Source organism: Bubalus kerabau, chromosome 4, assembly GCF_029407905.1.
Source record: "Bubalus kerabau isolate K-KA32 ecotype Philippines breed swamp buffalo chromosome 4, PCC_UOA_SB_1v2, whole genome shotgun sequence".
Taxonomy (NCBI): Eukaryota; Metazoa; Chordata; class Mammalia; order Artiodactyla; family Bovidae; genus Bubalus; species Bubalus kerabau.
Genome location: NC_073627.1, coordinates 2,614,958 through 2,642,871, shown reverse-complemented (window position 1 = coordinate 2,642,871; position 27,914 = coordinate 2,614,958). Strand labels below are relative to the sequence as shown.

The following is a 27,914-nucleotide window of genomic DNA, read 5'->3' as shown; positions in this document are numbered from 1 at the left end:
TACGCTGGTTGAGTCCATTGATAGCAGAGACAGGAACTGTCTGGTCTGGCTGCCTTCAGGGAAAATGAAGTACTTTGGGTGGGTATCAGGGCATTTCACATACTCCAAGGAAGAAGAATCAAGTTTTGGGCACAGTAGGTACCAAACCTTAGGGGAAAACTTAGTACCAAGAGCGTATGAACTCTCTTAGATGTTTTTATTACTCTGTTCCACGATCCCCAAGCCCTGCTCTCTTAGTTAAAACTTCCATGCTGCCAGAAGAAGATTTAATTGGCACAGCTCAGTGGCAGTAGGGGTGACGGTGATGGTTTAAGAAGCCCTGACTGCGGTGGGCAGGTGCAGAGATTCCTGGACTTCAGGCAAGGCCATCAACTCTAATTGAGTTCAGGGAGCACTTCTCAAAGGAGGAAAACTACTGGGAGTCCGTCAGCTGCCTTATGAGGGGCCCATTCTCTAAAAACAAAGAACTAAGCATGCAGCGTTCAATTCGAAGGAATAATTCAGTGGCGCCCACTACGCTAAATCAGTATGCTTTGCAGAGGACTTGAGGCCATTCTTGCCGCTCCGCTGGTTAATGTTTCTATGTTTGTTTTGTAGGAAGTCATCCTTGAACAAGTATGACCCATCTGCCTGTCTCCCTCCCAGCCCCCTCCTTCCATTCTTCTTTTCTTTCATCAGCCTCGAGAAGATTACCAGTTCTTTACAGAATCTGATATAACATCCATGAGGCTGTTAGAAGAATTTATTTTTAGTGTATCTTCCTTTCCTGACTGCTTTAATTTTGCTTTTTTTAATTTACTCATTTCATATTTTTACAGTATGTCTAATTGTGTAATTTGTTTTTTTTCCCCACTGTCTAAAGAACACATATTGATGGGAAAATAGAAAAAAAGCACAGAGAAAAGTTGTCTGTAATCCAGTCGTTAAATTTAAAAAATAACCCTTTTGTCTGTCTTCTGTACCTGTAAAGAGGATGTTTATTTGATCCCAACTTTAGTTATGTATATTGACTTTTGGGGGTTAAGATGAGCTGCCTCTAAAAAGTCGCCTGCTTTTTTATCTAGGAGGCGGTGGCCAGCCAGCCTGGAATAGGTGGTGCTTGTTGTGGACGGGAGTCACCCCAGTGGCTCCCATCAGACGCGTTTCTATAAAGCAAGGCAGCGAATTCTGCCCCGGAAGGAGGCTTAGCAGAACCTTCTCGGCATCTCCTCTGAGCTGCCCGCTGAATGCCTTTTAGTTTACAGGCATTCTGGGTTACGGGGGCAAGCAGATGGGGATAGGGCCCCTGGAGGGAACTGGTGGGGGCTGGCCACTCCGATTGCTGCTTTCACATAGCCTCTTTGAAGAGCGGAGATAGTTCCAACAGAGGTCCACTCCCAGAAGGGCCCCCAGAGGATCAGCTTACCCTGGGAGAGGGATACTGGGCCTGTGATGCGGTGGTTTAGGTCATACAGCTCAAAAAAAAAAAAAGAGATGAGGTTTGTATCTGTTGCTCCAGAGTAATACCCCTGACTCACTAAGCGCTTTCTCCCCTTCTGCTCCAGCAACCAGCTGTCCACATTCCCTGTCTATGGATGTCTGTGTTCTGGAAATGTCGTGTAGATGGGCTCACGCTTGACCTCTCAGGTCTGGCTTGTTAAGCGCTCACTGCAGTGTTCCGGGGGCTCACCCACGTCATAGCGTGTGTGAGTGCTTCACTCCTCTTTGCGGCTGAACAGTGAGTCGTGTGTGCGCACCGCCTCCACTTGTCCCCCTCTCTGTTGATAGACATTCAGGCTGTTTCCGTGTCTTGGCAGTTCTGACCCTGCGTGCACATGCATTTGTCTGTGCCCCTGTTTCCAGTTCTTTTGGGTGAAGACCTACAAGTGGAGGAGTGGAGTCACACAGGAATTCTGGTTTCCCCTCGGGGACCAGCCGCAGCGTTTGTCTCAGCAGCGGAACCTCTCTACTCCTCGCCAGCTCTGTACAAGGACTGCCCCGCCCCCGCCCCCCGTTAGCCGCAGAGTTTCTTATGAGAAATTTGCTCTCATTCGGAGCATCACTGCCCTGTAGCAAAGCGCGTGGTTAATCTCTGGCTGCTCTCAGGACTTCTCTTTCACTTTTGGCGGCTGGGCTGTGATGTGTCTCAGTGTGGGCTCCCTCAGTTGATCCTGTATGGGCTTTTGTCAAGCTTCTTGAAACTCTGAGGCTTTGCATCTCTGGCCACATCGTGGAAGTTTTTAGCCATTAATTCTTTAAGTATTTGTCCAGCATTAACACACTTCTCCCTTTCTGGCCATTTGAATGTTAGACTCTTACTATCTCAGTTCTCTGAGAAACGATACTGTTAATTGTTTAAAAACAACACACACAGCTTGTTCTCTCTTTTTTTTGAGACTGAATAGCTTCTCTTGTTATGTCAAGTTTACTGACTGTTTTCCTCTTGTCTCCATTCTGCTGTTGCGCCCGTTCTGTGGATTTGCTTTGTTACTGTGTTTTCCTGTTCTGAAATTACTATTTGGTGCTGCTTTTAAAGTGTTGTTTCTTTGCTGACACTTGGGTCGTTTTCGAGAGTGAAATGAGTGTTTTCTTTCATTGTCTTCTTACCATTGTTTGTTGGAGTACCTCTTAAACAGCTGCTTTAGGGTTTTTTGTCAGATAATTTGAAAATCTGCGTCACCTTGGTATTGACATCTATGGGTTTTCTTCTCCTAACAGAGTTGATGTTTTCCACACGCCTCATGAGTGGAATGACGCTGGGTGGTGTGAGACCTCGAGTTTTGTTTCCATCCTGTAGAGAGCATTGGTGTCTCCTGCGAACATGCCGTCCACCTGGTTGGTTAGGTTCGGGTCTTAAGTTTCTGCCCACAGTCTGTGAGCTGCAGGTCTAATTTCAGTTTAGTTTTCAGAAGCCTCTGCAGTGCAGCCGGGATCTGCCCAAGTGTGCCACCCAGCTACCCTTCTGCATGGGCAGTGGTCTGCTTCCCCAAGCTCGTCTGCCCATCTGCCCTCCCTGCCGCTTTCAGATTCCCGGTGGGCCCTCGCTGGTTTCACGTGCTGCTGTTTACCTTTCAGAACCTTCTCATTTTGTTCAGTGCATCCTGTCCAGGTGGGAGAGATGGTGTGGAGTGTGCTTAACTATCTGATCTGCGACTCAGACATCTGTCTGTCTGTCTGTCTGTCTGTTTTTAACATTAAAAATGGCCTAGACGTGACTGTGTGGTTGCAGTGTTTTTTCCCTCTACTCTCCCTTCTCTATTAAACTAGCCTAGAAAACATGGCGACTACAGTTCGGGAAGACGGGGTCTGGAGGCAGACGAGAACGCTGCTCCTCAAGAATTACCTGGTGAAATGCAGGACCAAGAAGAGCAGTGCTCAGGTGAGCTGCCCGGCCGCCGTGCATCGCTGCAGCGTGTTTCACCTGACTATGTCCTATCTTTAAGAGATGATTTGTTCTGCTGCATGCACTTTTATCATAATGTTGCTTGCGAAGTGAAAACTTACTGTTAGCCTCCGAAAAAAATACCTAAATTATCCAACGTTTTCTAAATGTCAAAAATGTTGATAAATTTCCAAATTTAGTGACTTTTTCATGTCAGTGCTTGATTTTGAACTTCATGTATTTCCTGTTTCATGAGGTGAAAAATAAATTCTGCAAATAACTTCCTGGAACATTATTCCACATTTCCTCCCCATGGCCTCCCATATTTCGGACTCTGGGTTGAATTGGCCAGGATTACTACAATTATGCCACATATCCGTCTCCACAAGCATGCATCACTTTATTGTATATTTATTTGTTTAGCATACATTGGTCTAAGAGATAAAAGGAAGTAAGAACTCTGGACGACCAGTCAATAATGATTTTAAAGGACAGAATGGTATTATTCTTTCGGCAGAACAATTAAACAGCAAGATGAAACAGTCAATAGTTCATCCCCATTAAAGTCAGCTATTGAATGTAACTGAGTATAGTTTTAGGAGTAGAAATTTAGGTATAATTTAACATAAGTCTTAATTCAGACTCAAAAACATTTTTATGGTGTCTTTGAGTTACAGATAATTGGTAAGTCACTTTAAAGTTATACATGAATAAATTTATTATTATATTTGATATTATTAATCTCAGATGTTTAAATACTAGCTTTTATGTCACTTAAATATATTATGGTGACTTGAATTTTAAAATATTTTAGTGAAATTGAATGTAAAGGAAAAATTATTGCTGTTGGGTTTGGTTCAGCACAATATATCTTTTAGGATAGAAGTGCTTTTACTTTTTGTGCTTAAGAAAGGAGACCCAAGTTCTTCATGTTTTTTTCTTAGTATTAGTTATATTCATAGAAAGCTTGATGATTTTTGCTGCCTTTGTTATGCTTTGTAATCATTTTGTTTCCTTTGTTGCAGGAAATTCTTTTTCCACTGTTTTTTTTGTTTTGGTTAATATTAATTAGCATGATGCATCCAAATAAGAAATATGAAGAAGTGCCTGATGTAGAACTCAGTGCCCTGGACGCGTCCGTCCTCACCAATGTCGTGCTTGGATTCACGCCCGCGACTAACATCACGAGGAGCATCATGCAGAAAGTGTCTGTGGATCACCTTCTTGACGGTACTGTGAGCTGGCGTGGGGCCTGTCCCTTACAGACAGCCTCTTCTGTGTTGTGCTGTTTGCTTTATTGAGTAAATACCAGTCTTAACATTTAGGTATATATCCTTTCACCATAACAGAATTTTATAAAAATGTTAACGTCATTTGATTCTGCTGGCCTATGTTTCTTGTGAAACTTTCATTTATAGCATACTTTATGTTTTAATATTTTATATCATGGGCCATTTATCAAGTAAGCATATTCGTATAGGATAAAAGAAGCAATATTGGGTTTAAATGTCAATTTTTATTCAAAGAAGAGTTGTATCATAGTTACTAAAATATGTATTTTGTTTCTGAGAAGGATTTTGGAATTTTCTTCCTAAGAAGGAATATTTGAAAATAAAATATCCATTCATTTATCAAGGAGTTATTTCATGGTTTCACTTGAGATAGGTAAATGAACTACATATATTACATGTAAAGTGTATGCTCTAATTTATCATGTTAATAGCTTATGTGTTACACTGATACATAACTTATGTATAGTCAAATGACAGATAAGAAAGAAATAGTGTCTGTAAAATTGCACAACTTTAATATTTGTTACTTTTTAGTTTGGTTTTTAGAAGCGCTGTATTCATTATCTAAGAAGTTAGAGCATTCAACAAATGCTTATAAAATACTACATTCATCAAGTATAAAGGTAAATTTGGTCTGTTGTACTATAATAAACTATTCATGTATTTGAGCTGATTTTGTTTTGTTATTTTATAGTCGTAACTATTGAAGAATATGCAGATGAAAAAGAATTGGTAACATCTAGTCTTTCCAAGTCTGATACCTTTGTAGGCGTTGTGTTCAAAGACTTCATGTCCTACGAGCTCCGGTTTTTTCCTGATACAATTCCAGTATCTTCTGTTTATATGGATTCAAGAGGCAAGTAGCCCTAAATGGTCAATGAAAATCAATTAAATGCATGTTTTTATTGCTCATAGTTCAAATGCAAATTTTGATGGAGTCCTACATTGAAATTTCCAACTATAATTATTCAGATCAGAAGACTGTCAACTCTAGCATAAGAACATGTGTGTATATCTTTGTACCCACAGCTACATATATAATATGAAGTATAATTTATATTGTGCTTCCCCAGTGGCTCACTGGTTAAGAATCCACCTGCAGTTCCATTCCTGGATTGGAAAGAGCCTCTGGAGAAGGGAATGGCAATCCACTCCAGTATTCTTGTCTGGATTATACCACGGACAGAAGACCCTGGCAGGCTATAGTCTATGGGGTTGCAAAGAGCCTGATACTACTTAAGTGACTTAGCAGTCATGCACGCGTAATTTATATTAAACAATTTTATCTTGAGTTATATGACTTTCTAAGTCTATGTTCTTTTCTCCACATAATTGTTTTTGTACATGGTATGGTACATATTTTAAAATCTCAAGTTCTTCCACCAATAAACTTTATTAATTCTATGTTTGAAACATGGAAAACAGCCTTCAATGCCTAAGCCTCTGAAAAAATAATTATCAACCAAAAACATTTATTGAAACAATGTTAAAGTCACCATATTAAGTTTTACATTTGTGACTTGATTCCAAAAAGCCTTCAGATACTTTTCCTTTTTTTCTGTGCTCTTCACTGGGACCTGCCTTTGCATCTGGAAAGCTTTTAAAGCTGATAATTCATTGTAGAATGACTTACCTTAAGCCAGAAAAGTGACTTGTTTTAAAAAACGTCATTGGAAAAGACCGTGATGCTGAGAAAGATTGAAGGCAAAAGGCGAAGGGGGCAGCAGAGCATGAGGTGGTTGGACGGCATCACAGACTCAAAGGACACGAGTTGAGCAAGCTCCAGGAGTTAGTGGAGGACAGAGGAGCCTGGCATGCTGCTGTCCCTGGGGTTGCACAGGGTCAGACACGACTTAGCACCTGAGCAGCAGCCACTGATTTCTTTGCTTCCATTTGTGTGCATTTACTACTCAGTATCCTAAAACGTGTAACTCTCTGATTTCAAACATTTCAAATAAACGGTAAGGGATGTGATAGACTTTGTTTGCCTTGGAGGCCAGTTGCTTCTTTCCTTCGCTTCTGTTAGAGCTGGGCCAGCTGTGTCACTGTGGCGGCCCACTGCGTGCTGCCTGCTTGTGCTGAGCCTTGCCCCTCACGTGTCTCCTCTGTAGCTGGCTGTTCCCCATCATGTGACGCCGTCCAGTTCTGGTCCTCAGGGTTCACGGTTCTGCAGGCCTCGATAGACGCAGCCATCATACAGGTAAAGGTGCTGGAGGAAGGCCAGGGTGCACACCGTGCCCCACGCCTTCACCACTGACGCTCATTTCACCGCGGTCACGTGTACCAAAGTACATCGCGCAGGTCAGCTCCTTTACAAAAAAAGAGAAGGAAGAAGTCATATTTTCTGATTTAATTTTTTTTGAAACCCACTTTTGTTTCATGGTCTCCAAGCACACTGTTCAGCAGTCTATACCTGTGTTATCCTGTCTGTGCTGTCTGTAGGCAATATTTATGAAAGGCCTGTATTTGCAGGTGTTCCCCCTTGAATAAGAATAACTTAGTTTAAAGAAGTCACCTTTATTATCTTAATCATAGCGGTCGATCTTATTTTTAACAGATATTTGGCACTCGTCTGCAAAACGTTGTTTCCCCCTTGTGTTCTAGCACCAGCCCGTTGAGTCTTGACACCTCTGTGAGGCTGGTGCTCATCTGCATTTCATTTATGCACTTGACACACAGGAAGATGAAGTGACTTTCCAAACCTCGGTGGATCAGTGGCAGAGCTAGTTCAGACTGTGGCTGTTGGGCTCTCGTTCCTGTGTTTTAGTAGTATACTGCCACTAACATTGTGTATAAATGTTGTGTTTAGACTCTGAAGACCTGACCCAGTGTTTCTCGTTTGAGTAGAAATGAACCGCAGACCTTGGGTAGGAGCCCTGTCACTGTCGGTGGTTAGACTGCTATGCGGGAAACGACTGCAGAAGTAATGCTTACTGGACAGGGTCGCTGTTAGAGCCACATGAGACAGTACACACGTGTCCTACAGGCTCTCCCAGCACGGTAGAAACGTATCGTAGATACAGTATTCAGTAACACACAGGCCCAGGCTGATGACGGTGAAATAAGTAGAGGGCGTGTTGCATCGACGGTGCTGAAGTGCCTATTTGTGTTTTGGCCAAAGACCTCGGCTGCCACAGCCCAGGCCGCACCACCCCAACACGTGGAGCCACAGCCCAGGCCGCACCACCCCAACACGTGGAGCCACAGCCCAGGCCGCACCACCCCAACACGTGGAGCCACAGCCCAGGCCGCACCACCCCAACACGTGGAGCCACAGCCCAGGCCGCACCACCCCAACACGTGGGGCCACAGCCCAGGCCACACCACACCAACAGGTGGGGCCACAGCCCAGGCCACACCACACCAACAGGTGGGGCCACAGCCCAGGCCACAGCACACCAACAGGTGGAGCCACAGCCCAGGCCACACCACCCCAACAGGTGGAGCCACAGCCCAGGCCACACCACCCCAACACGTGGAGCCACAGCCCAGGCCGCACCACACCAACAGGTGGAGCCACAGCCCAGGCCACACCACCCCAACACGTGGGGCAGAGCTCCTTGTGGCCGCTCACGTGAGCATGAGGCAGAAGAGTGCCATAGGGCATGCACAGTTCTATTATCCTGTCTCTATGCATGCTGCATATGTATATGTTTTTGTAAACAATAGAAGAACTTACTACCTAAACGAACATTTTTTAAAAAGAGAGTTATTCTTTCATGGCACTTGTCATCATTCTTTAACTCCTCAATTTTATAAACATGTATTTTTATTAAGTTGCATACATAGCTGTCACTAAAGATGGTTATTGTGCAGTTTTATTTTCTTTCACAAATTATTTAATAAAAACATGTGTACTTCCCAACTTCAAACTTTAAACTTTCTAACATGCTTCCAGAATGAGTGAAAGCAGTGTTCTATGCAGTACTGTGGTACTGGGGTCGGCCACTTGATTTCTGGTCTGTAGTGTTTTGAGGCTTGTGTTTGCAGTAGGTTATGGACTAACTCTGGGGATGTGATTGTCTCATTATTTCAGGGGCTGCTCTCAGAACTAAGTTAACTGAGTGTGTTTACATTTTCTGATTGTAGATGAAGACCAATGTTTCTTTTTGGAAAGAGCTGGAGTCAACTAAAGCTGTTCTTATGGGAGAAACGGCTGTTGTAGAAATAGACACCTTTCCCCGAGGAGTAATTTTAATATACCTAGTTATAGCATTTTCACCTTTTGGATACTTTTTGGCAATTCATATCGTAGCAGAAAAAGAGAAGAAGTTAAAAGAGTTTTTAAAGATAATGGGACTTCATGACACGGCCTTTTGGTATGTTAATAAAACTTTGTTATTTAGTGTGGTTAATAATTGCGAAAGTTCTACAAATCTTCAGTACTGCAGTTTTGTTACTCACTGGACTCGACGAGGTCCTGAACCTCTTTTCTTGCAGTTCCCACCTTCGTCATGGAGTTTGAGACTCATCACAAAGCTCCAGCAAATAATTATTTCCAGAGAAGCAAATGAAAAAGTTCACCAATGAGCACATTAACATTTTTGTACAATGATAATTTTATAGAGGCATGAAATTTTTTAAACAATTCCAAGTATGTTTTCCGTACTTTCCCCACTATGTGGTAAGAACATTTATTTTGACCTTACTTTGGGGGAAACATTCAGTTCAGTTCAGTCACTCAGTCGTCTCCGACTCTTTGCGACCCCATGAATTGCAGCATGCCAGGCCTCCCTGTCCATCACCAACGCCCGGAGTCCATCCAAACCCATGTCCATCGAATTGGTGATGCCATCCAACCATGTCATCCTCTGTCGTCCCCTTCTCCTCCTGCCCTCAATCTTTCCCAGCATCAGGGTCTTTTCAAATGAGTCAGCTCTTCACATGAGGTGGCCAAAGTATTGGAGCTTCAGTTTCAACATCAGTCCCTCCAATGAACACCCAGGACTGATCTCCTTTAGGATGGACTGGTTGGATCTCCTTGCAGTCCAAGGGACTCTCAAGAGTCTTCTCCAACACCACAGTTCAAAAGCATCAATTCTTCTGCACTCAGCCTTCTTTATAGTCCAACTCTCACATCCATACATGACCACTGGAAAAAGCATAGCCTTGACTAGACGGAGATGTTAGTACTATCAAATATGAGTTGTTATTAACCATTTTATTCCATTTAGCTCAATGCAGCAGCTGAACCGTATTACAAATGGGGTTATCCCATGTGACATCGTCTTTGCTCATTTCTTACTCTGGGGGTATCACTAATGGTCAGTCTCTGAGACACACTGGAATATTAAATGTTTTGTGAGGAGACAGTAGCTGGAAGAATTTAGGCAGATCAGTTTCTCAGTGCTTCATTTCTGCCTCTGTAAAATGCTAGATTTAATTTTGGTAGTTTAGGTATCTTTTGGCCCTCTTTTCGTGGTTTTTATGATACTGTGCAGTAAGTTACCTGCTAACTTGAAAAACAAAAGCAAAATAATAGACTGTGGGGCAGTTCCCCTGAGCTCTGATTTGAGGGAAAATGTTGAGTCCTGTGATGAATCTGTTGTTGATCTTGGTCTCACGTTGAGTTCCATAGTAATAACGTTGTTGCTTAGCAAGGTGGCCTTTACAACTATCTAAAGTACCAAAAGCCATTAGAGTTCAGTTGTTGCATGTACCATAAAGAAAATCGTCAGTCATTAAACTCTTTTGTATTTTAAGAAAATCAGAATGTGCATTGTTGAACTTCTGAAAGTACTAGATTTAAATGAATTGTGATTTGCTATAAATCTGTAAGTTTTTTTTGACTCCTGGAAAGATAATCACCATTTTATCTCTATATGAGATGATAACTTGATAATTTTGTCTACAGCTTAACCAGTACTATATTTTTCATTACATACAAGAGCTTTAATTTTCAGTACATGAGCATACATAGAAATGAAGTGATTGGCTTAAATTTAAGAATGAAACGGCTAAAATAAAGCTGAAGTTTTGTTTAAAATGATTTTTTTTAATTATTAAGGCCCGTGTATTTAGCCATAACTGTGTCTTTGTTCCCCTTTTAGGCTTTCCTGGGTTCTTCTCTACACAAGTTTGATTTTTCTCATGTCCCTGCTCATGGCAGTCATCGCAACAGCGTCTTCCTTATTCCCTCAGAGTAGCTGCTTTGTGATATTTCTCCTTTTTTTCCTCTATGGCTTATCATCTGTAAGTACTTTCACTTGAAATGGGAATAAAGAACTGTCAAAATATTTGATTAATACAGTAAAGTCTTATGTTTTGATTTACTTCCAGTTGACTTCCCACGAAAGACAGGATTGTTCCTCGGTTAATTCTGATGAATGAGCTGTATCATTGTACCTCCTCATTTTTAGGAAAGTTACAAAATATTCTCAAGTTTAAATTTAACTAGTTTTCATATGATGTATTCCACACATATTTCCTCTGAGTCTGTCTTTTATGATCTTCATATAACTGGGTTTATACACCATTAAGATGGTCTTGTGGAGACGGCAATGGCACCCCACTCCAGTACTTTTGCCTAGAAAATCCCATGGACGGAGGAGCCTGGTGGGCTGCAGTCCATGGGGTCGCTAGAGTTGGACACGACTGAGCGACTTCACTTTCACTTTTCACTTTTATGCATTGGAGAAGGAAATGGCACCCCACTCCAGTGTTCTTGCCTGGAGCATCCCAGGGACGGGGGAGCCTGGTGGGCTGCCGTCTACGGGGTCGCACAGAGTCGGACACGCCTGAAGCGACGCAGCAGCAGCAGCAGCAGCAAGATGGTCTTGTACTAGACTGTATTTTTGTTTTCGTGAAATCCTAAACGTTTCAAGGTAATATGTGTACAGGATGATGCTGGGTAAAGATATGTCCTTGTAAATTTAATTCTTTGACAGTGCTGGTACGGGCCGGGTATTTGGCTAAATGTGGTTGTGCACCACCAGGCGCTGCTTGCTTAATCTTTAAGGATGTATCTGGCTGCGCTGGGTCTTAATTGCAGCCTGTGGGGTCTAGTTCCCTGACCAGGGATCCAACCTGGGCCCCCTGCATGGGGAGCATGGAGTCTTAGCCACTGGACCACCAGAGAAGCCCCCAGCCTTTGTTTTCCGTGGTCCTAGTTTCCATTCTGATTGGCTCACGTGCCCATGCTGTATCAGTTGTGAAATATTTTGATTATCATCTCTGCTCTTTAACATGATAATTTATAAATAACATGTATGTGAAAGTGAATGTTGCTCAGTCGTGTCTGACTCTTTGCTACCCCATGGACTATACAGTCCGTGGAATTCTCCAGGCCAGAATACTAGAGTGGGTAGCCTTTGCCTTCTCCAGGGGATCTTCCCAATCCAGGGATTGAACCCAGGTCTCCCGCATTGCGGGTGGATTCTTTACCAGCTGAGCCAGCATGGAAGCCTGCCTCAAATAACGTGTATGCTTCTCTATATAGTTTCATGGTTGTTAACTGCCTCTGTTTCTTATCAACACATTAAAAGCTGGGTCCTGTATTTGAAAGCTTGCTGAATTGTTTTGTTCGTATTTGAACATGTCTAACTGCAGAGATGCCTGATAATTTTTGGTTTCTGTGGAATTGAGATGGTCATGTTTGCCTATTACATAGATAAAGAGCAGTTTTAAGTATTTGTCAGTTTATATTGTTAATGTATAGCACTGTTTGTATGAAAATTAAATATCTCAGCATGACCTTTAGAAATTTGTTGTTCTTTAGTTGCTAAGACATGTGTGTCCAACTCCTTGGGACCCCATGGACTATAGCTCACCAGGCTCCTTTGTCCTTGATATTTCCCGAGCAGGGATGCTGGAGTGGGTGGCCACTTCCTCCTCTGGGGATCTTCCCAACCCAGAAATCAAACCTGTGTCTCTTGCATTGGCAGACAGATTCTTTACCACTGAGCCACCAAGGAATTAATTAGAAATTAATTGAATTTTAGTGAATGTAGTTTCTAATGAAAATAGCTTGTATTTTCACAAGCAAAAATTTAATCTTGTTTTTACATCAGTGTATATGAACAATGCATTAACATTAACATTTGTATCTTACAGGTATTTTTTGCTTTAATGCTGACGCCTCTTTTTAAAAAATCAAAGCATGTGGGAATAGTTGAATTTTTAGTCACGGTGGCTTTTGGATTTGTTGGCCTCTTGATAGTCCTCATGGAAAGTTTCCCCCCATCGTTAGTGTGGCTCCTCAGTCCCTTCTGTCAGTGCACTTTCCTGATTGGCATCGCACAGGTACGTGAAGTGTTTAATCCTGCTTTCCCAGATGCTTGCTTTCTCTCCACTTCCATGCAGTGTATTATACTACCATGAATCCTGCCTTTGGTTTGCAAAAAGTTATTTTACAATAAACATGGGAAAGGATGCTATTTGAAAACCAGAGAACGTTTTATATTGATTTCATTTATATTTTCTCCATTTTTAAGGTTTTCATTTGTATGACCTTTTTATCAACGAGCTCTCCACTTTTTGTTTTAATGAAACTCAGTAGTCTGTTTCATTGGAACAACTCAGCTTGTTAGAAGTCACTGGTTAAAACACCAGGTGGCTCAGTTGTACAGAATTCACCTCCCAACGCAGGAGACACAGCTTTGACCCCTGGGTTGGAAAGATCCCCTGGAAGAGGAAATGGCAACCCTCTTCCATGCAGTATTCTTGGCTGGGAAATCCCATGGACAGAAGAGCCTGGCAGGCTACAGTCCATGGGGTTGCAAAGAGTCGGACACGACTTAGTACCTGGACAACCACAGTTCTTATCTCACTACTACGGTCATGAAAAATGTGTCTTCCTGACCCAGGGATTGAAGCCAGGTCTCCTGCATTGGCAGGCACGTTCTTTACCATCTGAGCCACGAGGGAAACCCTGGTGGATTTTATAAGTCCAGGACTCAGGGGATTGTCTTTACCTGAATAGTATTGGTGTTTATGGACTTCCCTTGTGGCTCAGCTGGTAAAGAATCCACCCGCAATGCGGGAGACCTGGGTTTGATCCCTGGATTGGGAAGATCCCTGGGAAAAAGGAAAGGTTACCCACTCTAGTATTCTGGCCTGGAGAATTCCATGGACTGTATAGTCCATGGGGTCACAAAGAGTTGGACATGACTGAGCAACTTTCTCTTTCATTTTCATTGGTGTTTATAATGTGATTTTTCTTAGTTTTTTAAGAGCAGTGAGGTTCTAAGAGGAAAATTCTCACAAAAAACTGCTTTATATATTAGAACATATATTTAGTTAATGTGTAAATAAGAAAAAATGTGATTACTTCATATAAGAGATTATTCACATTGGCTGGATAGACTTCTATTTGCAGGACTTGAATTGTTGGTGAATATCAAATCTAACGGATGTGAATTATTTGAGACCTCAAAGCTGGTGTTGCATGTTCTGAGTATCCACTGCATTCCCCTTCACTGAGGAAGACAGGATTATAGGTTCACGGGTTTGTGTTGAGTGGGAAGGACTTTCGGTGCCACGTAATCCACCTTCATTTCACGGACGGGGATGCTGAAACCCTCCATGTGCAGTTAGAGTCTGTTTGCCTCATGGTGGGCCTGCAACCTGGGCGAGACCTCAGCACTACTGTCCTTCCCCCTGCTCTGTCAGTACATCTGCTATGAATAATTTAATAGCGTTAATTAGTTATAGAACCTTCTCCTTTTTCAGGGTTGAAAGGTGCTGACCATAAGTTTATCCTCTGATAACTTGTTTGACTTCTCTGGACCGTAAACCCTTTTGCTAGCATCAGTTTTCATTTCATTTGATAGCCATAGCACTAAAGAGACATGCTGCAAGAACCGACACACAGCTTTAAAAACAGGATCAGAAAGGGTTGTGATTAACTCATATTTTGGTCAAGTTTTTATTGTTTTCTTTGTAAGTTCATATTACTCATTGGCTAGACCATTTAATCTCCTAAGCGGCCCAGTTTCTTGACTCTGGACATAATGTTAGCTTTTGCTTATTTTTTGACTATTTTTGTATTATCGGGTGGACATTTCTGTTTTTCAGGTCATGCATTTAGAAGACGTTGATGAAGGTGCTTTAGTTTCTAATTTGGCTGAAGGCCCGTGTCCTCTAATCATTGCTATTATGATGCTGATTCTTAACAGCATTTTCTACGCCCTCTTGGCTGTTTATCTTGATCAAGTTGTTCCAGGTACGCAGATAGTCACTGAATTTTACTTGAAAGATTTTTCAGGTTTTTGTCCACCTAAAGTTACCTTTATTTTTTTTTCTTACAAGATTAATGGTTTATTGTTTTTGATTTTTTAATATTCTTTTTGAAATATTCATTTATTTTTAATTGTGGGATAATTGCTTTGCAATATAGTGTTGGTTTCTGCCATACGTCAACATGAATCAGCCACATGTATTCATGTCCCCTCCCTTTTGAGCCTCCCTCCCACCTCCCTCTCCATCCCACCCCTCTGGGTTGTCACAGAGCACCAGGTTGAGCTCCCTGTGGGTTAACCTAATTTTAGCTTTTTTCTAGCTGAGTACTCTAAGTCGTGGAGAAGGCAATGGCACCCCACTCCAGTACTCTTGCCTGGAAAATCCCATGGATGGAGGAGCCTGGTAGGCTGTGGTCCATGGGGTCGCTAAGAGTTGGACACAACTGAGCAACTTCACTTTCACTTTTCACTTTCATGCATTGGAGAAGGAAATGGCAACCCACTCCAGTGTTCTTGCCTGGAGAATCCCAGGGACGGGGGAGCCTGGTGGGCTGCCATCTGTGGGGTCACACAGAGTTGGACACGACTGAAGTGACTTAGCAGCACTCTAAGTCGTTTTCACTGTTAACAGCTTTTAATTTAATTGTAATTGTATCTTGTACCTTATACCTTAACTTCCAGTGAATGTAAGGAGACTGGGCAAAAAGAGACCAGTGTTTTGAAAGCCTTAAATCCCTAATTGAATTTCTTAACTCAGTCCTTCCCCATGTCCACTTTTGTGGCTGAAGCGCTTCACTATTGTACCCTCTAAGGTCTGAGACAGTGGAGCAACCTTGTAACCTCTCCCATCCCCGTGTCTCTTATCCTCCACCTACCTCAAACCTGTGCAGGTTCAAAATATTGTTAAATAACTCCTGCCCTCTTTCCTTTCCCCCTTGAGTTCCTCGTTCATTTTGTCTGTGTTCTTGATCTGCAGTCTTACATGACAAGACACACGTGACTTTTAAGTTTTAATTACTTATAATTGAACAAATGAGCAATTCCTTCCTCAGCAGGGCGAATGTTGTTTCAGTCGCTCAGTCGTGTCCCACTCTTGGTGACCCCATGGACTGTAGCCTGCCAGGCTCCTCTGTCCACGGGATTCTCCAGGCCAAAATACTGGAGTGGACAGCCATGCCCTCCTCAGGGGATCTTCCCGACCCAGGGATGGAACCCAGGTCTCCTGTGTTGACGGCAGCTTCACCCTCCTCCAGGGGATCCTCCCCACCCAGGGATGGAACTCCGGTCTCCCTCGGTGCCGGGAGATTTTCCCTCCTCCAGGGGATCTTCCTGACCCAGGGGTTGAACTCAGGTCTCCCGCAGTGCTGGCAGATTCGCCCTCCTCCAGGGGATCTTCCTGACACGGGTTGAACCCAGGTCTCCCACGTTGCCAGCAGATTCTTTACCAGCTGAGCCCCCAGGGAGCAGCGCAGGCACCTGCCGAGGGGTCAGCAGCTGCGCCTGGTCACTGGTTACAACGCAGACGAGGTCTTGTCCACTGTTGGAAAGTCCTGTTTGGTTGCACTGTTCTAGACCATTGCAGTAGTGCTCATCTAATTACCTACCTCAAGTCTGTCTAAGAACCTTGCCATTGCCTTTAGTCAAACTGATCACCTGCTCAGAAACCTTGCTGAGCACATCCTGGTGAATTAAAAAGAAACTTGTCGAGTGTTGATGTCCTGCACGATGCTTTTATACATTCAGTCCCTTGTTACCACTGTTACCCTCTCCTTATTGTATTTTATATCCATCCATTCAGTCCTGTTTATTTAAACACATCTCCAGTGTATCAGTTAGATTATGTTTAGTTACTCATGTAACAGAGGACCTTTTTTTAATTGTCTTAAACAAGAAGGAAATCAATCTCTTCATTCAGAGTCCAGAGTCAGGGTGGGCTCCCAGTGGGTTGCCTTGCTTGGCTGTGTCATCAGGGTGCCACCTTCTCCATGTTGCTGCTCCTGTCTCAGAGTCTGGTGGATTTATCTCCTCGTGCCTGCACAGGGTTGCACTTCTTCGTTCACATCCAGTGGGAGAGGGACAGGAGACTTGTGCCCAGCAAGCCCTTCTCTTCTCTTTAGTTGGTGCCTGCTTGTGGCTGAAGCAGAGGAGTCACCAGAGCCTGCATGGTGCCCATCTGGTCCACTGGACTCTCTCTAGTTGGGAGCGGCTCCCTCTGAAACGTGGTCATCAGTGGGGGGCGTGTTAGAAAGGATGGGGAATGTTGGTTCCTTGGGGAGAAAGGGAGAAAGTCTGCCTGTGCCGTGGGCAGCTAGCTAGACTGGAGTCTCCTGTGTTGGTCCTGCCCTGTTACTCTCCTGCATCTAAAAAGTCCTTTCTGTGAGCTGTAGCAGCCTTTCCAAATACTGTCTGCTCCCAAAGACTAAGCTGATGCTGACTCAAGCCTTCACAACACCGCGATGTGCACGCTTCCCCTTCTGAGCTCTTGCCGGCGCTCATGCCGCACGTGGTGCGCCGCGTGCTAGCCGTTAGGTGTGTGCGTGTCCTCGTGATGAGGGAAGTCTCTAGGCTGGAAAATGTGCTTTGCTTACCTTTTACATTCCATGGACTCGCAGCAGCCCTGAAACTCTTTATGGATAAGAGTTATCTGTCAGTAAGACTTCTTTTTCTCTCACATTGATGACTTAGTAATTTATGTCTGAACTTTAGGTTGTCTTAGTTTACACAGACTGCCTTTCTGATTTAAACACTAGTTTTCAGAAATAATTTGTTAGGTTAACTCAGTTGTGTGTGTGTGTGTGTGTGTGTTTTTTTTTTCCTCTATTTTTCAGGAGAATTTGGCTTACGGAGATCATCATTTTATTTTCTGAAGCCATCATATTGGTCGAAGAGCAAAAGGAATTATAAGGAGTTATCAGAGGGCAACGTGAATGGGAATGTTAGTTTTAGTGAAATTGTTGAGCCTGTTTCTTCAGAATTTATAGGAAAAGAAGCCATCAGGTATGATTTAATCTCTGGCAGTTTAGGTTTTAAGAACTGCTCATGGGACATGCCATGTGTAAATCCTGTCTTTTATGTAATGTATGTAAGCATGGTATTTTAGGAGATTTGGTGCACATTTTGTGATTTTTAAAAAACAGTATCAAGGGCTAATTCTCTTTTAAGTTTTTATTTTCTTTGTAACCATTTAGAATAAATTTTCTGCTGGGTTTGACATTTTACGTTTGAATAGAAAATTTTTTAAGTAATAAAATCTAGTATTTATAAAATTAAGCCATTTTAAAATTTCTTCATTATATAAATTAAGAGGGATTCACTCATAGCTCAGTTGATAAAGAATCTGCCTGCAATGCAGGAGACCTGGGTTCAATTCCTGGGTTGAAAAGATCTCCTGGAGAAGGAAATGGCAACCCACTCCAATACGCTTGCCTGGAAAATGCCATGGACAGAGGAGCCTGGTAGGCCACAGTCCATGGGGTCACAAGAGTTGGACACTACTTAGCTACTAAAACCATGTAAATTAAAGCAATAGATACTAGTTTTCTATTTCTATTCGAGCTGCATTGTCTGAGACATGCCAGACATTAAACTGTGCTGTTAATTTGATAGACCCTTAGAAACTGTGACATAATTAACTTGTCACACCGGCTTAATTTCAGAGAACCAGAGAAATTCATAACTATTCCTTACTAGTTCAGTCAAAACCAAATTTAAAAAAATAAGGAGAAGGAGAAAAGAGAAAAGTGAAAGAAAAAGTAGAGTATAGTTTGTGTTTTTTAAATTTAAGAAAAACATATAAATGCAAAGGAAAATTAGGTATTTAAGATGCAATCAGTGGACTGGTGGTCAGCCTTCTTAAGAGTAAAAATTAAACTAATGAGCAAGACTGTTAATTCTTTAAAAAATTATGTAAAACATTTCAAGTGCAATGAGAGAATCACTTCAAGACAGTTTGAAACATGTACTGATGTGAAATAGCATCTGATTTTTAAGCTCCCTTAACCGACATGACAAGTATTAATTACAAATGGAAAAGAATCAAATATGAAATAAGAAATCTGTAAATTGCTTAAGTCAAATGTTTCCGTTTCTTTTTAGAGGTTGGCTTGTCATGAAAAATGAATGAATTACACTTAAAATGGAGAGAAGTAATATACTCTTTTCTTGTAGTTTCTTTAAAATACTTTTATTATTGTTGCCAGGTTTCTTTGATTTATTGTTTTAGTAGGAAGATACTTCATTCCCATTAAATATGACAGCTTTGATTAAAAATATCATGCACAGAGACACACACTTGGAGATTGCTTTAAATACTTAAAGTAGTAAATGGTGTTTTTCAGAATCAGTGGTATTCAGAAGACCCACAGAAAGAAAGGTGAAAATGTAGAGGCTTTGAGAAGTGAGTAACTCTCCTAGTGTTCAGTCTGTAGGATTAAGGTACAAATGGAAAATTTAAACTCCTTTACCACAATTTTCTATCTTTTCTCTAGAGATACTTTCTTTATGTGATTAATGTTCAGAATAAATTTAACAATGTCAAAGTAGTAAAAGAAAAAAGTAATATCTACTAAGATGAAAAGTTCAACGTCAAAGTAGTAAAAGAAAAAAGGAATATCTACTAAGATGAAAAGTTGTCAATTCTTAAAACAAATCTGTGTCCTTCTTAACCTTACTGTCACGCATGTGTACACAGGGCTTGCCAGGCGGCACTGGTGGTAAGGAGCCCGCCTGCCAGCGCAGGAGGCGTGAGACTCGGCTGCGGTCCCTGGGTCGGGAAGATCCCCTAGAGGAGGGCATGGGAACCCACTCCAGCATTCCTGCCTGGAGAGTCCCATGGACAGAGCAGCCTGGTGCGCTACAGTCCACGGGGACGCAGAGTCAGACTCGACGTAGTGAGTCCAACAAAATGCTGTTGGTTAACTCATAATTTTTTGCCAATATTTTTAACATGCCTCTAAATACCTTTGGAAACAAACTTTTGTTCTTCTCTTTGTTTTAATTCCCTTTGTTGTTTAGTCGCTCAGTCGTGTCTGACTCTTCTGTGACCCTATGGACTAGCCCACTAGGCTCCTTCTGTCCATGGGCTTTCTTAATACCCTCGGGAGTTCCCAAAAGTGGGTACCTAGAAACCTCCCTCCCGATATTTTGTGCCCCCTCTGACTCTGTCAGTGTAACAAAAAAATAAAAGTTTATTTTGTGTTACCTTTTCTTACTGTTCATACTGTTGACTATAAGAAAGAATTATTGTTGTATTACAATATTAAATCTTATATTATTAAATATGCTGGTAACTTCTGTCTTTAAATCTATTGACTTATTTCAAGATTGCCCAAGTATTATGATTTATCTTATTGTGCAAGACTCAGCAAATAAAGATCACATTTGAATGTCCTTTTTCCCTGCACTAGGTTTATCGTTTGACATATACGAGGGCCAGATCACTGCCCTGCTTGGCCACAGCGGAACAGGAAAGAGCACCCTGATGAATATTCTGTGCGGGCTGTGCCCGCCCTCGGAGGGTAAGAGTTTTCTGACTTAAGAATCTGTTAATTTGTTTTATTAGGGTTAGTAACTAAGGGACCGTGATCATTTACTTATCCTTGAAATATGTACTGATTGATTTTTGTCAGTGATTTGGTATCAACTTCTGTGTTCATTTTTTTCTCCTTTTTATTACACTCGTTTGTTCTTCAGCAGAAAATAAAGATGATTCAGTCATATTTAAGTAAAAATGATCTAATTTTGTGCCTGTTTTATCAGATGTTTTACTTGTGTTTATATTTATTGTTCATTTTCAAGGAAGGATTAAACCAATTAATTGGAAATTAAATGAGGCCTATAGACATTTTGGTTGAGAAGATGAACATTTCTAAGTGAGCACCAGTCAGTTCAGAAGGAAAGAATGACGAATGTCAGCACAGTCTCCTTAGCTTTTAGAGCAATACCTCACATGTGTAATTGCTGCGTGCGGCTGCCCTGTAGGCAAGAATCTAGTACAGCAGCTCCGGTTTTCCACAATCACATAGAGCTGCAGGGCGGTAAATATTTCACTTTAAGAAGGGGCCGAGTGTCCGTGTATCGAATCTGCATCTTTTTAGATGTGGTTTAACTTTTTTTTTAAATTGGAGGGTAACTGCTGTACCATCTTGTGTCGGCCTCTGCCACACACCAGCAGGGGTTTGACTTTTTAAATTAGTTTGATTTTGTCTCTTATCTCTGTGTCACTCTCTGATGGTATTTATAATATCTTTCATTGATGTAAGGATTTGTGTATTTTTGATACAATTTCCCACACTATCACACTGATTTACTTAGTTCTTAAGTAAAGCGGGATGTATTAATATTCAGCTTATAGGATAACAAGGCTCGAATTTAGATCAGGTGATTTTCCCAAAGTCACGCAGCTGGTCAGGGGTAAATTTTAACTTCTTTGTTCTCTTTGCCACTGCGTAGTGCTTAGAAATGAGGGGAAATTGTTGCTGGAGTATTGTTAATAGTGTAAGTCATGCATCAGTGGGCAGTTAGTGTGAAACCTCTGACCCCTTGCTCTCTCTGCTCTGTAATATGCCCTGAAAATGAAGGCCATTTATAGGGAATATAAATGAGGCTGGAATATAAGTGGAAGCAGATCACCATTTGTATAGAAATCAGGGTGTGTTGTGTCTTCCAGCTGTATACTAACTCTTATTTTATGTCTGTTATTAATACATACAAATAACTGAATTATTAGTATACACAGGGATCAAGACCATCCCCATGGAAAAGAAATGCAAAAGAGCAAAATGGCTGTCTCGGGAGGCCTTACAAATAGCTGTGAAAAGAAGAAAAGCAAAAAGCAAAGGAGAAAAGGAAAGATATAAACATCTGAATGCAGAGTTCCAAAGAATAGCAAGAAGAGATAAGAAAGCCTTCTTCAGCAATCAATGCAAAGAAATAGAGGAAAACAACCGAATGGGAAAGACTAGAGATCTCTTCAAGGAAATCAGAGATACCAAAGGAAAATTTCATGCAAAGATGGGCTCGATAAAGGACAGAAATGGTATGGACCTAACAGAAGCAGAAGATGTTAAAAAGAGATGGCAAGAATACACAGAAGAACTGTACAAAAAAGATCTTCACGACCCAGATAATCACAATGGTGTGATCACTGACCTAGAGCCAGACATCCTGGAATGTGAAGTCAAGTGGGCCTTAGAAAGCATCACTACAAACAAAGCTAGTGGAGGTGATGGAATTCCAGTTGAGCTATTCCAAATCCTGAAAGATGATGCTGTGAAAGTGCTGCACTCAATATGCCAGCAAATTTGGAAAACTCAGCAGTGGCCACAGGACTAGAAAAGGTCCGTTTTCATTCCAATCCCAAAGAAAGGCAGTGCCAAAGAATGCTCAAACTACCGCACAATTGCGCTCATCTCACACGCTAGTAAAGTAATGCTCAAAATTCTCCAAGCCAGGCTTCAGCAATATGTGAACTGTGAACTTCCTGATGTTCAAGCTGGTTTTAGAAAAGGCAGAGGAACAAGAGATCAAATTGCCAACATCCGCTGGATCATGTAAAAAGCAAGAGAGTTCCAGAAAAACATCTATTTCTGCTTTATTGACTATGCCAAAGCCTTTGACTGTATGGATCACAATAAACTGTGGGAAATTCTGAAAGAGATGGGAATACCAGACCACCTGACCTGCCTCTTGAGAAATTTGTATGCAGGTCCGGAGGCAACAGTTCGAACTGGACATGGAACAACAGACTGGTTCCAAATAGGAAAAGGAGTACGTCAAGGCTGTATACTGTCACCCTGTTTATTTAACTTATATGCAGAGTAGGTCATGAGAAATGCTGGACTGGAAGAAACGCAAGCTGGAATCAAGATTGCTGGGAGAATTATCAATAACCTCAGATATGCAGATGACACCACCCTTATGGCAGAAAGTGAAGGGGAACTAAAAAGCCTCTTGATGAAAGTGAAAGTGGAGAGTGAAAAAGTTGGCTTAAAGCTCAACATTCAGAAAACGAAGATCATGGCATCCGGTCCCATCACTTCATGGGAAATAGATGGGGAACCAGTGGAAACAGTGTCAGACTTTATTTTTCTGGGCTCCAAAATCACTGCAGATGGTGACTGCAGCCATGAAATTAAAAGACGCTTACTCCTGGGAAGGAAAGTTATGACCAACCTAGATAGCATATTCAAAAGCAGAGACATTACTTTGTCAACAAAGGTCCATCTAGTCAAGGCTGTGGTTTTTCCAGTGGTCATGTATGGATGTGAGAGTTGGACTGTGAAGAAAGCTGAGCACCGAAGAATTGATGCTTTTGAACTGTGGTGTTGGAGAAGACTCTTGAGAGTCCCTTGGACTGCAAGGAGATCCAACCAGTCCATTCTGAAGGAGATCAGCCCTGGGATTTCTTTGGAAGGAATGATGCTAAAGCTGAAACTCCAGTCCTTTGACCACTCATGTGAAGAGTTGACTCATTGGAAAAGACTCTGATGCTGGGAGGGATTGGGGGCAGGAGGAGAAGCGGACGACAGAGGATGAGATGGCTGGATGGCATCACCGACTCAATGGACGTGAGTCTGAGTGAACTCCGGGAGTTGGTGTTGGACAGGGAGGCCTGGCGTGCTGCGATTCATGGGGTCGCAAAGAGTCGGACACGACTGAGCGACTGATCTGATCTGAAAACATACGTATTAGTATTTAATATATTTAATGTAAATGTATTTTTTGCTTTTTAGGGTTCGCATCCATATATGGACACAGAGTCTCAGAAATAGATGAAATGTTTGAAGCCAGGAAAATGATCGGCATTTGTCCACAGCTAGACATACACTTTGATGTCCTGACGGTAGAGGAAAACTTGTCCATTTTGGCATCAATCAAAGGAATACCAGCCAATGATGTCATACAGGAAGTATGTTATCTGTGTAGAAACCATTACTCTTATTCACTATAAATTAGTAACCTTTTGCAGTAACCTGTGTAATGAAAATATGCTTGAAAATCTAAATATAAAAACCTCTTCTGAGCCAGTGAGCAGAAAGTCATCATAAAGAATCAGATGGAATTTGGAGCAAAAGTTGCAACGCATAGAAAACGTCCTCATTCCGTCTGGAGGACTCCAGTCTCTCCGTGTGGGTTTCTTTTCTTTTCACTCCTACCGGTTTCCCCTGCCAGACAAACGCATACACACTGAGCCTATGCACTGACCCCCTTCTCCCCACTGGCCAGGGATTACAGAAGTAAAACAGGCCCTCCCATCAGGAATCTTTTTTTTATTTCAAAATTATAGGTGGGTATGTGTCCAAATTGGGCTTCTCCTGGTGGGTCAGCAGTAAAGAATCTGCCTGCCAATGAAGGAGACATGGGTTCCATCCCTGGGTTGAGAAGATCCCGTGGAGGAGGACACGGCAACCCACTCCAGGGTCCCTGCCTGGAGAACCCCATGGGCTGTGGCCCGCCAGGCTCCTCTGTCCCTGGGGTTGCAGAGTCAGATGAGACTTAGTGACTAGACAACAGCAGCGATATGTCAAAGTTAAATTCTATACCGGGAGAACAGTTTAAAGGTTGATATTAAATTGGAACACTTAGAAAGTAGTGTTGATAATTATGTAAATAATGAGATTTAAACAACTTTTATTCACACTTGCCTTTCATAGGTGCAGAGAGTCTTACTGGATTTAGACATGCAGGCTATCAAGGATAATCAGGCTAAAAAGTTAAGTGGTGGCCAAAAAAGAAAACTGTCTTTAGGAATCGCTATTCTCGGGAACCCAAAGGTGAGCAGATAATAGTGTTGCCGATGAGATAGTTTTAAATTAATTTGAATAAAAAAGCAAGTTGTAGAAATATATACATAGACACAGTATATGAAACGTACATAAAATACTATACATTATTATGGATGTAATTATAATAATAAAGTTTTAAAACTGAAGTCAGAAAGATACACAACCTCTTGAAGACAGCAGTCATCTCTCAGAAGGGGAAGGGGTCAGATGGACTTCACTTATTTTTATTTCTCTGAAAAAAGATCTGAAGTAAACTAACATTTGTTACATTTCGGTGGTGGCTGTAGAAGTACTGTTCTGTTCCTCTCTGCAGTTTTCTGTACGTTTGTTACGGTTACAGTAATAATCTAATTCTGTCCTTATTGGACAGAATTGAAGGACTCGTCCACTGTTCTGTTGGCCTGCTTCTGCTCATGTCTGTTCCGTGCTGTTCTCAGTCCTGTAGAAGCTGGGCTGGGCCCTGGGTCAGAAGGCTTCCACGTGCCCGCCTGCAGCCAGGAGCCCCGGGGTCCTCCACCCTGCCCTGTTTACCCCGCTGCTGTGGCCGGGGCGGACCCGGGGTCCCGGCTCATGGCAGTCCCTCCTCCTCCATGTTTCTGAAATGAAAAATAGTCTTAAACTGCTTTCCTTGAGGTAATGTAGAACATAATCCTCTAACGAGCAGTTGTTACATCTACAGAATTTAACTGTTTAGCCAAAAGCGATACACTCAACATTGTTTCTCAGTTTATTTTTCAGTGTTTTGTTTCTCAGTTTATTTATCTGGTTGTTGTTACACTTACAACTTATATATTACAGACACTAGTCTTTTAAAATTAAGACCAAGAAAGGATTCACATGCCAAACTGATGACTTTTTAAATTGATGCTAACTCACGTGTGAGTGAAAAACTCAGATCTAATACATTTTAATACAGTAACTTTAAATGGGGAGGCTTTTCAGGGTCCACATAGATTTTATATACTTTCATTTTCCTGAGGCTTCCTTCCCTCCCCCACCCCTTTGCACGCAGGTGCTGCTGTTGGACGAGCCAACAGCTGGAATGGACCCGTGTTCTCGTCACATTGTCTGGAATCTTCTGAAACACAGAAAAGCGGACCGGGTGACAGTGCTTAGCACTCACTTCATGGATGAAGCCGACATTCTTGCTGGTGAGATTTGTTACTTGCTTTTTTAAAGGATGAGGTCTTGGGGCCAAATGGGAATTAGACATAGAAATGCTAAATTCTGAGGAGTAAATAAATTGTGCGTTTTTTACCAAAAAGGTATTATTATACTGCTTTTAAAATCACGTTTTCATGTTGGGGGCGAGCCCCTGACCCTCCAGGTTCGGCAATCTGCCACGAAAGCTTACAGGACCCCACGCAGTCCCACTCCCAGCATGAGTTACTACAGTGAAGCGGACAGGGTGCAGGGCAGGGTCAGCAGAGAGCAGAGGCTTTGCTGACCCTGTGTGGGAACCAGACACACTTCCAGGGGGCCCCTCCCACAGAATCGCCCAGGACGCACGCAGTTCCACCGTGTGGGAAGTTGTTTTAACAATGTAATGATAATTAATGTGATAATTTACCGTATTAACATTTGTGTCTCATAGGATAATCCAGAAAATGCAAATACTAGTTATTAATGCTGTCACAGATGGTAAAATTGAAACGCCAATCTCTCTTTGCAGATAGGAAGGCTGTCATATCACAAGGAATGTTAAAATGTGTTGGTTCTTCAATTTTTCTCAAAAGCAAATGGGGAATTGGCTACCGGCTGAGGTATCGTTCCTTCTTTTTTTTTTTGAATTATTTTTGTTTATTAAATTTTTGGCTGCAGGGTCTCCCCTGCTGTGCGGGCTTCCCCCATTTTCCGCGAGCAGGGGCTGCTCTTCAGCGCGGTGTGCGGCTTCTCATCGCCGTGGCCTCGCGTGCGGAGCTCAGGCTTTAGGGCGCGCAGGCTTCAGCAGTGCGGCTCCTCGGCACGGGCGCAGTGGTTGTGATGCGCACGGCTTAGTTGCTCCCGGGCATGGGGGACCTTCTTGGATTCGGGATCAAACCCGTGTCTCCTGCTTTGGCAGTTGGATTCTTTACCACTGAGCCAGCAGGGAAGCCCTGTGGCACAGACTTTTGCTAAAAGCATTCAGAATTTACTTTGGGCTGTTCAGAGTCATCATAAGAAATCATGGTTTTGGTTTTCTCCAGCATGTACATAGACAGATACTGTGCCACAGAATCTCTTTCTTCTCTGGTTAAACAACATATACCTGCGGCCACTTTGTTGCAACAGAATGAGCAGCAACTTGTGTACAGCTTGCCTTTCAAGGACATGGACAAATTTTCAGGTATTCCCTACTTCTGGTTTCATGATTGCTAAACTAAGATCCTGCCTTGGGAACCAGTACTCTTAATTTACTTGGTTTTTTACTTGGTTTATTTTTCTGTGTAATATTTACATGCTCCCAGGTACCCAGAGTTAATATTCTGTTTTTATTTTACTTTTGGCAACCAGAAATGCTGTAAGCCAGCGTCTCTTTTTTTTTTCATAAATATCATGCAAGAAATTCCTAACTAGTATGTTAACTTATGTAAATAATTGCTTGTGTTATCAGGAAAGAAACTGCTCCCTTTGTAGGTCCCCTGGGAATAAGAATATAAATATACACACATATATACATACACACGTGCATACAAATATGTACACACATACATACACACATGCACTCACACGCATACAAATGTGTACACATATACCCATGCAAATGTGTATATACACAAATGTGTACACATATACACACAACACACACATATATATGGTTGTGTAAGCCCTCAGTTGCCTTTTCAGTTTCATGATTTCATAACGAATTACATTATTATACAGTAAACTCTTGAATTATCTTATTTGTAGCCTTAATTTTCTGCATTCTGATGAGGAACTCAAGCTCAGTCTCCTTTATCTGTTGAGGGATCTCTTAATAACCATAAGGATATTACTGCTGAATATAAGTTATACAGAAATCCCATCGCATTCCTATAGTTAGGTAGAAATTTTCTATGTTAGTTGAATTAGTTTGAAGAAAAGGAATCACTAATTAACTTAAGTGTACATGTCAACGTAGTGTACTCTGCCTATCATTCTGTCTGTAAAACATTCCTTAGTTTTAATTTATGTCATGGTTCACATCTAACAGGTACGTGTCCCTGAGCAGCATTCTGTGGGGCCCTCAGCAATTTCTAGGAATGTTGAAGGGGTTCTGAGACCAGAAAGTTTGGGAACCATGGTGGCAGCACAGTAAATTCGTCCTTTTCTACTTTTA

General features: G+C 42.0%; 1 protein-coding gene across 3 annotated transcripts in view; it reads left to right on the top strand.

The window, feature by feature from the left end:
* ABCA5 (ATP binding cassette subfamily A member 5) overlaps positions 1–27,914 on the top strand; it is a 66,405-nt gene that overhangs the window by 11,192 nt on the left and 27,299 nt on the right. Inside the window, exons 2-17 of one of the 3 annotated variants that reach the window (XM_055575007.1) lie at positions 3,247–3,358; positions 4,387–4,591; positions 5,348–5,509; positions 6,765–6,853; positions 8,743–8,972; positions 10,704–10,845; positions 12,706–12,894; positions 14,668–14,815; positions 17,660–17,828; positions 19,169–19,227; positions 20,237–20,347; positions 23,564–23,739; positions 24,485–24,604; positions 25,629–25,767; positions 26,289–26,379; positions 26,803–26,942. In XM_055575007.1, the coding sequence (XP_055430982.1) occupies positions 3,257–3,358; positions 4,387–4,591; positions 5,348–5,509; positions 6,765–6,853; positions 8,743–8,972; positions 10,704–10,845; positions 12,706–12,894; positions 14,668–14,815; positions 17,660–17,828; positions 19,169–19,227; positions 20,237–20,347; positions 23,564–23,739; positions 24,485–24,604; positions 25,629–25,767; positions 26,289–26,379; positions 26,803–26,942 (2,272 nt within the window). In that variant the 5' untranslated portion in view covers positions 3,247–3,256. Of the gene's footprint in view, positions 1–3,208; positions 3,359–4,386; positions 4,592–5,347; positions 5,510–6,764; positions 6,854–8,742; positions 8,973–10,703; positions 10,846–12,705; positions 12,895–14,667; positions 14,816–17,659; positions 17,829–19,168; positions 19,228–20,236; positions 20,348–23,563; positions 23,740–24,484; positions 24,605–25,628; positions 25,768–26,288; positions 26,380–26,802; positions 26,943–27,914 lie in introns of those variants that run through there. The other 2 variants (XM_055575008.1, XM_055575009.1) reach the window with 2 other exon arrangements.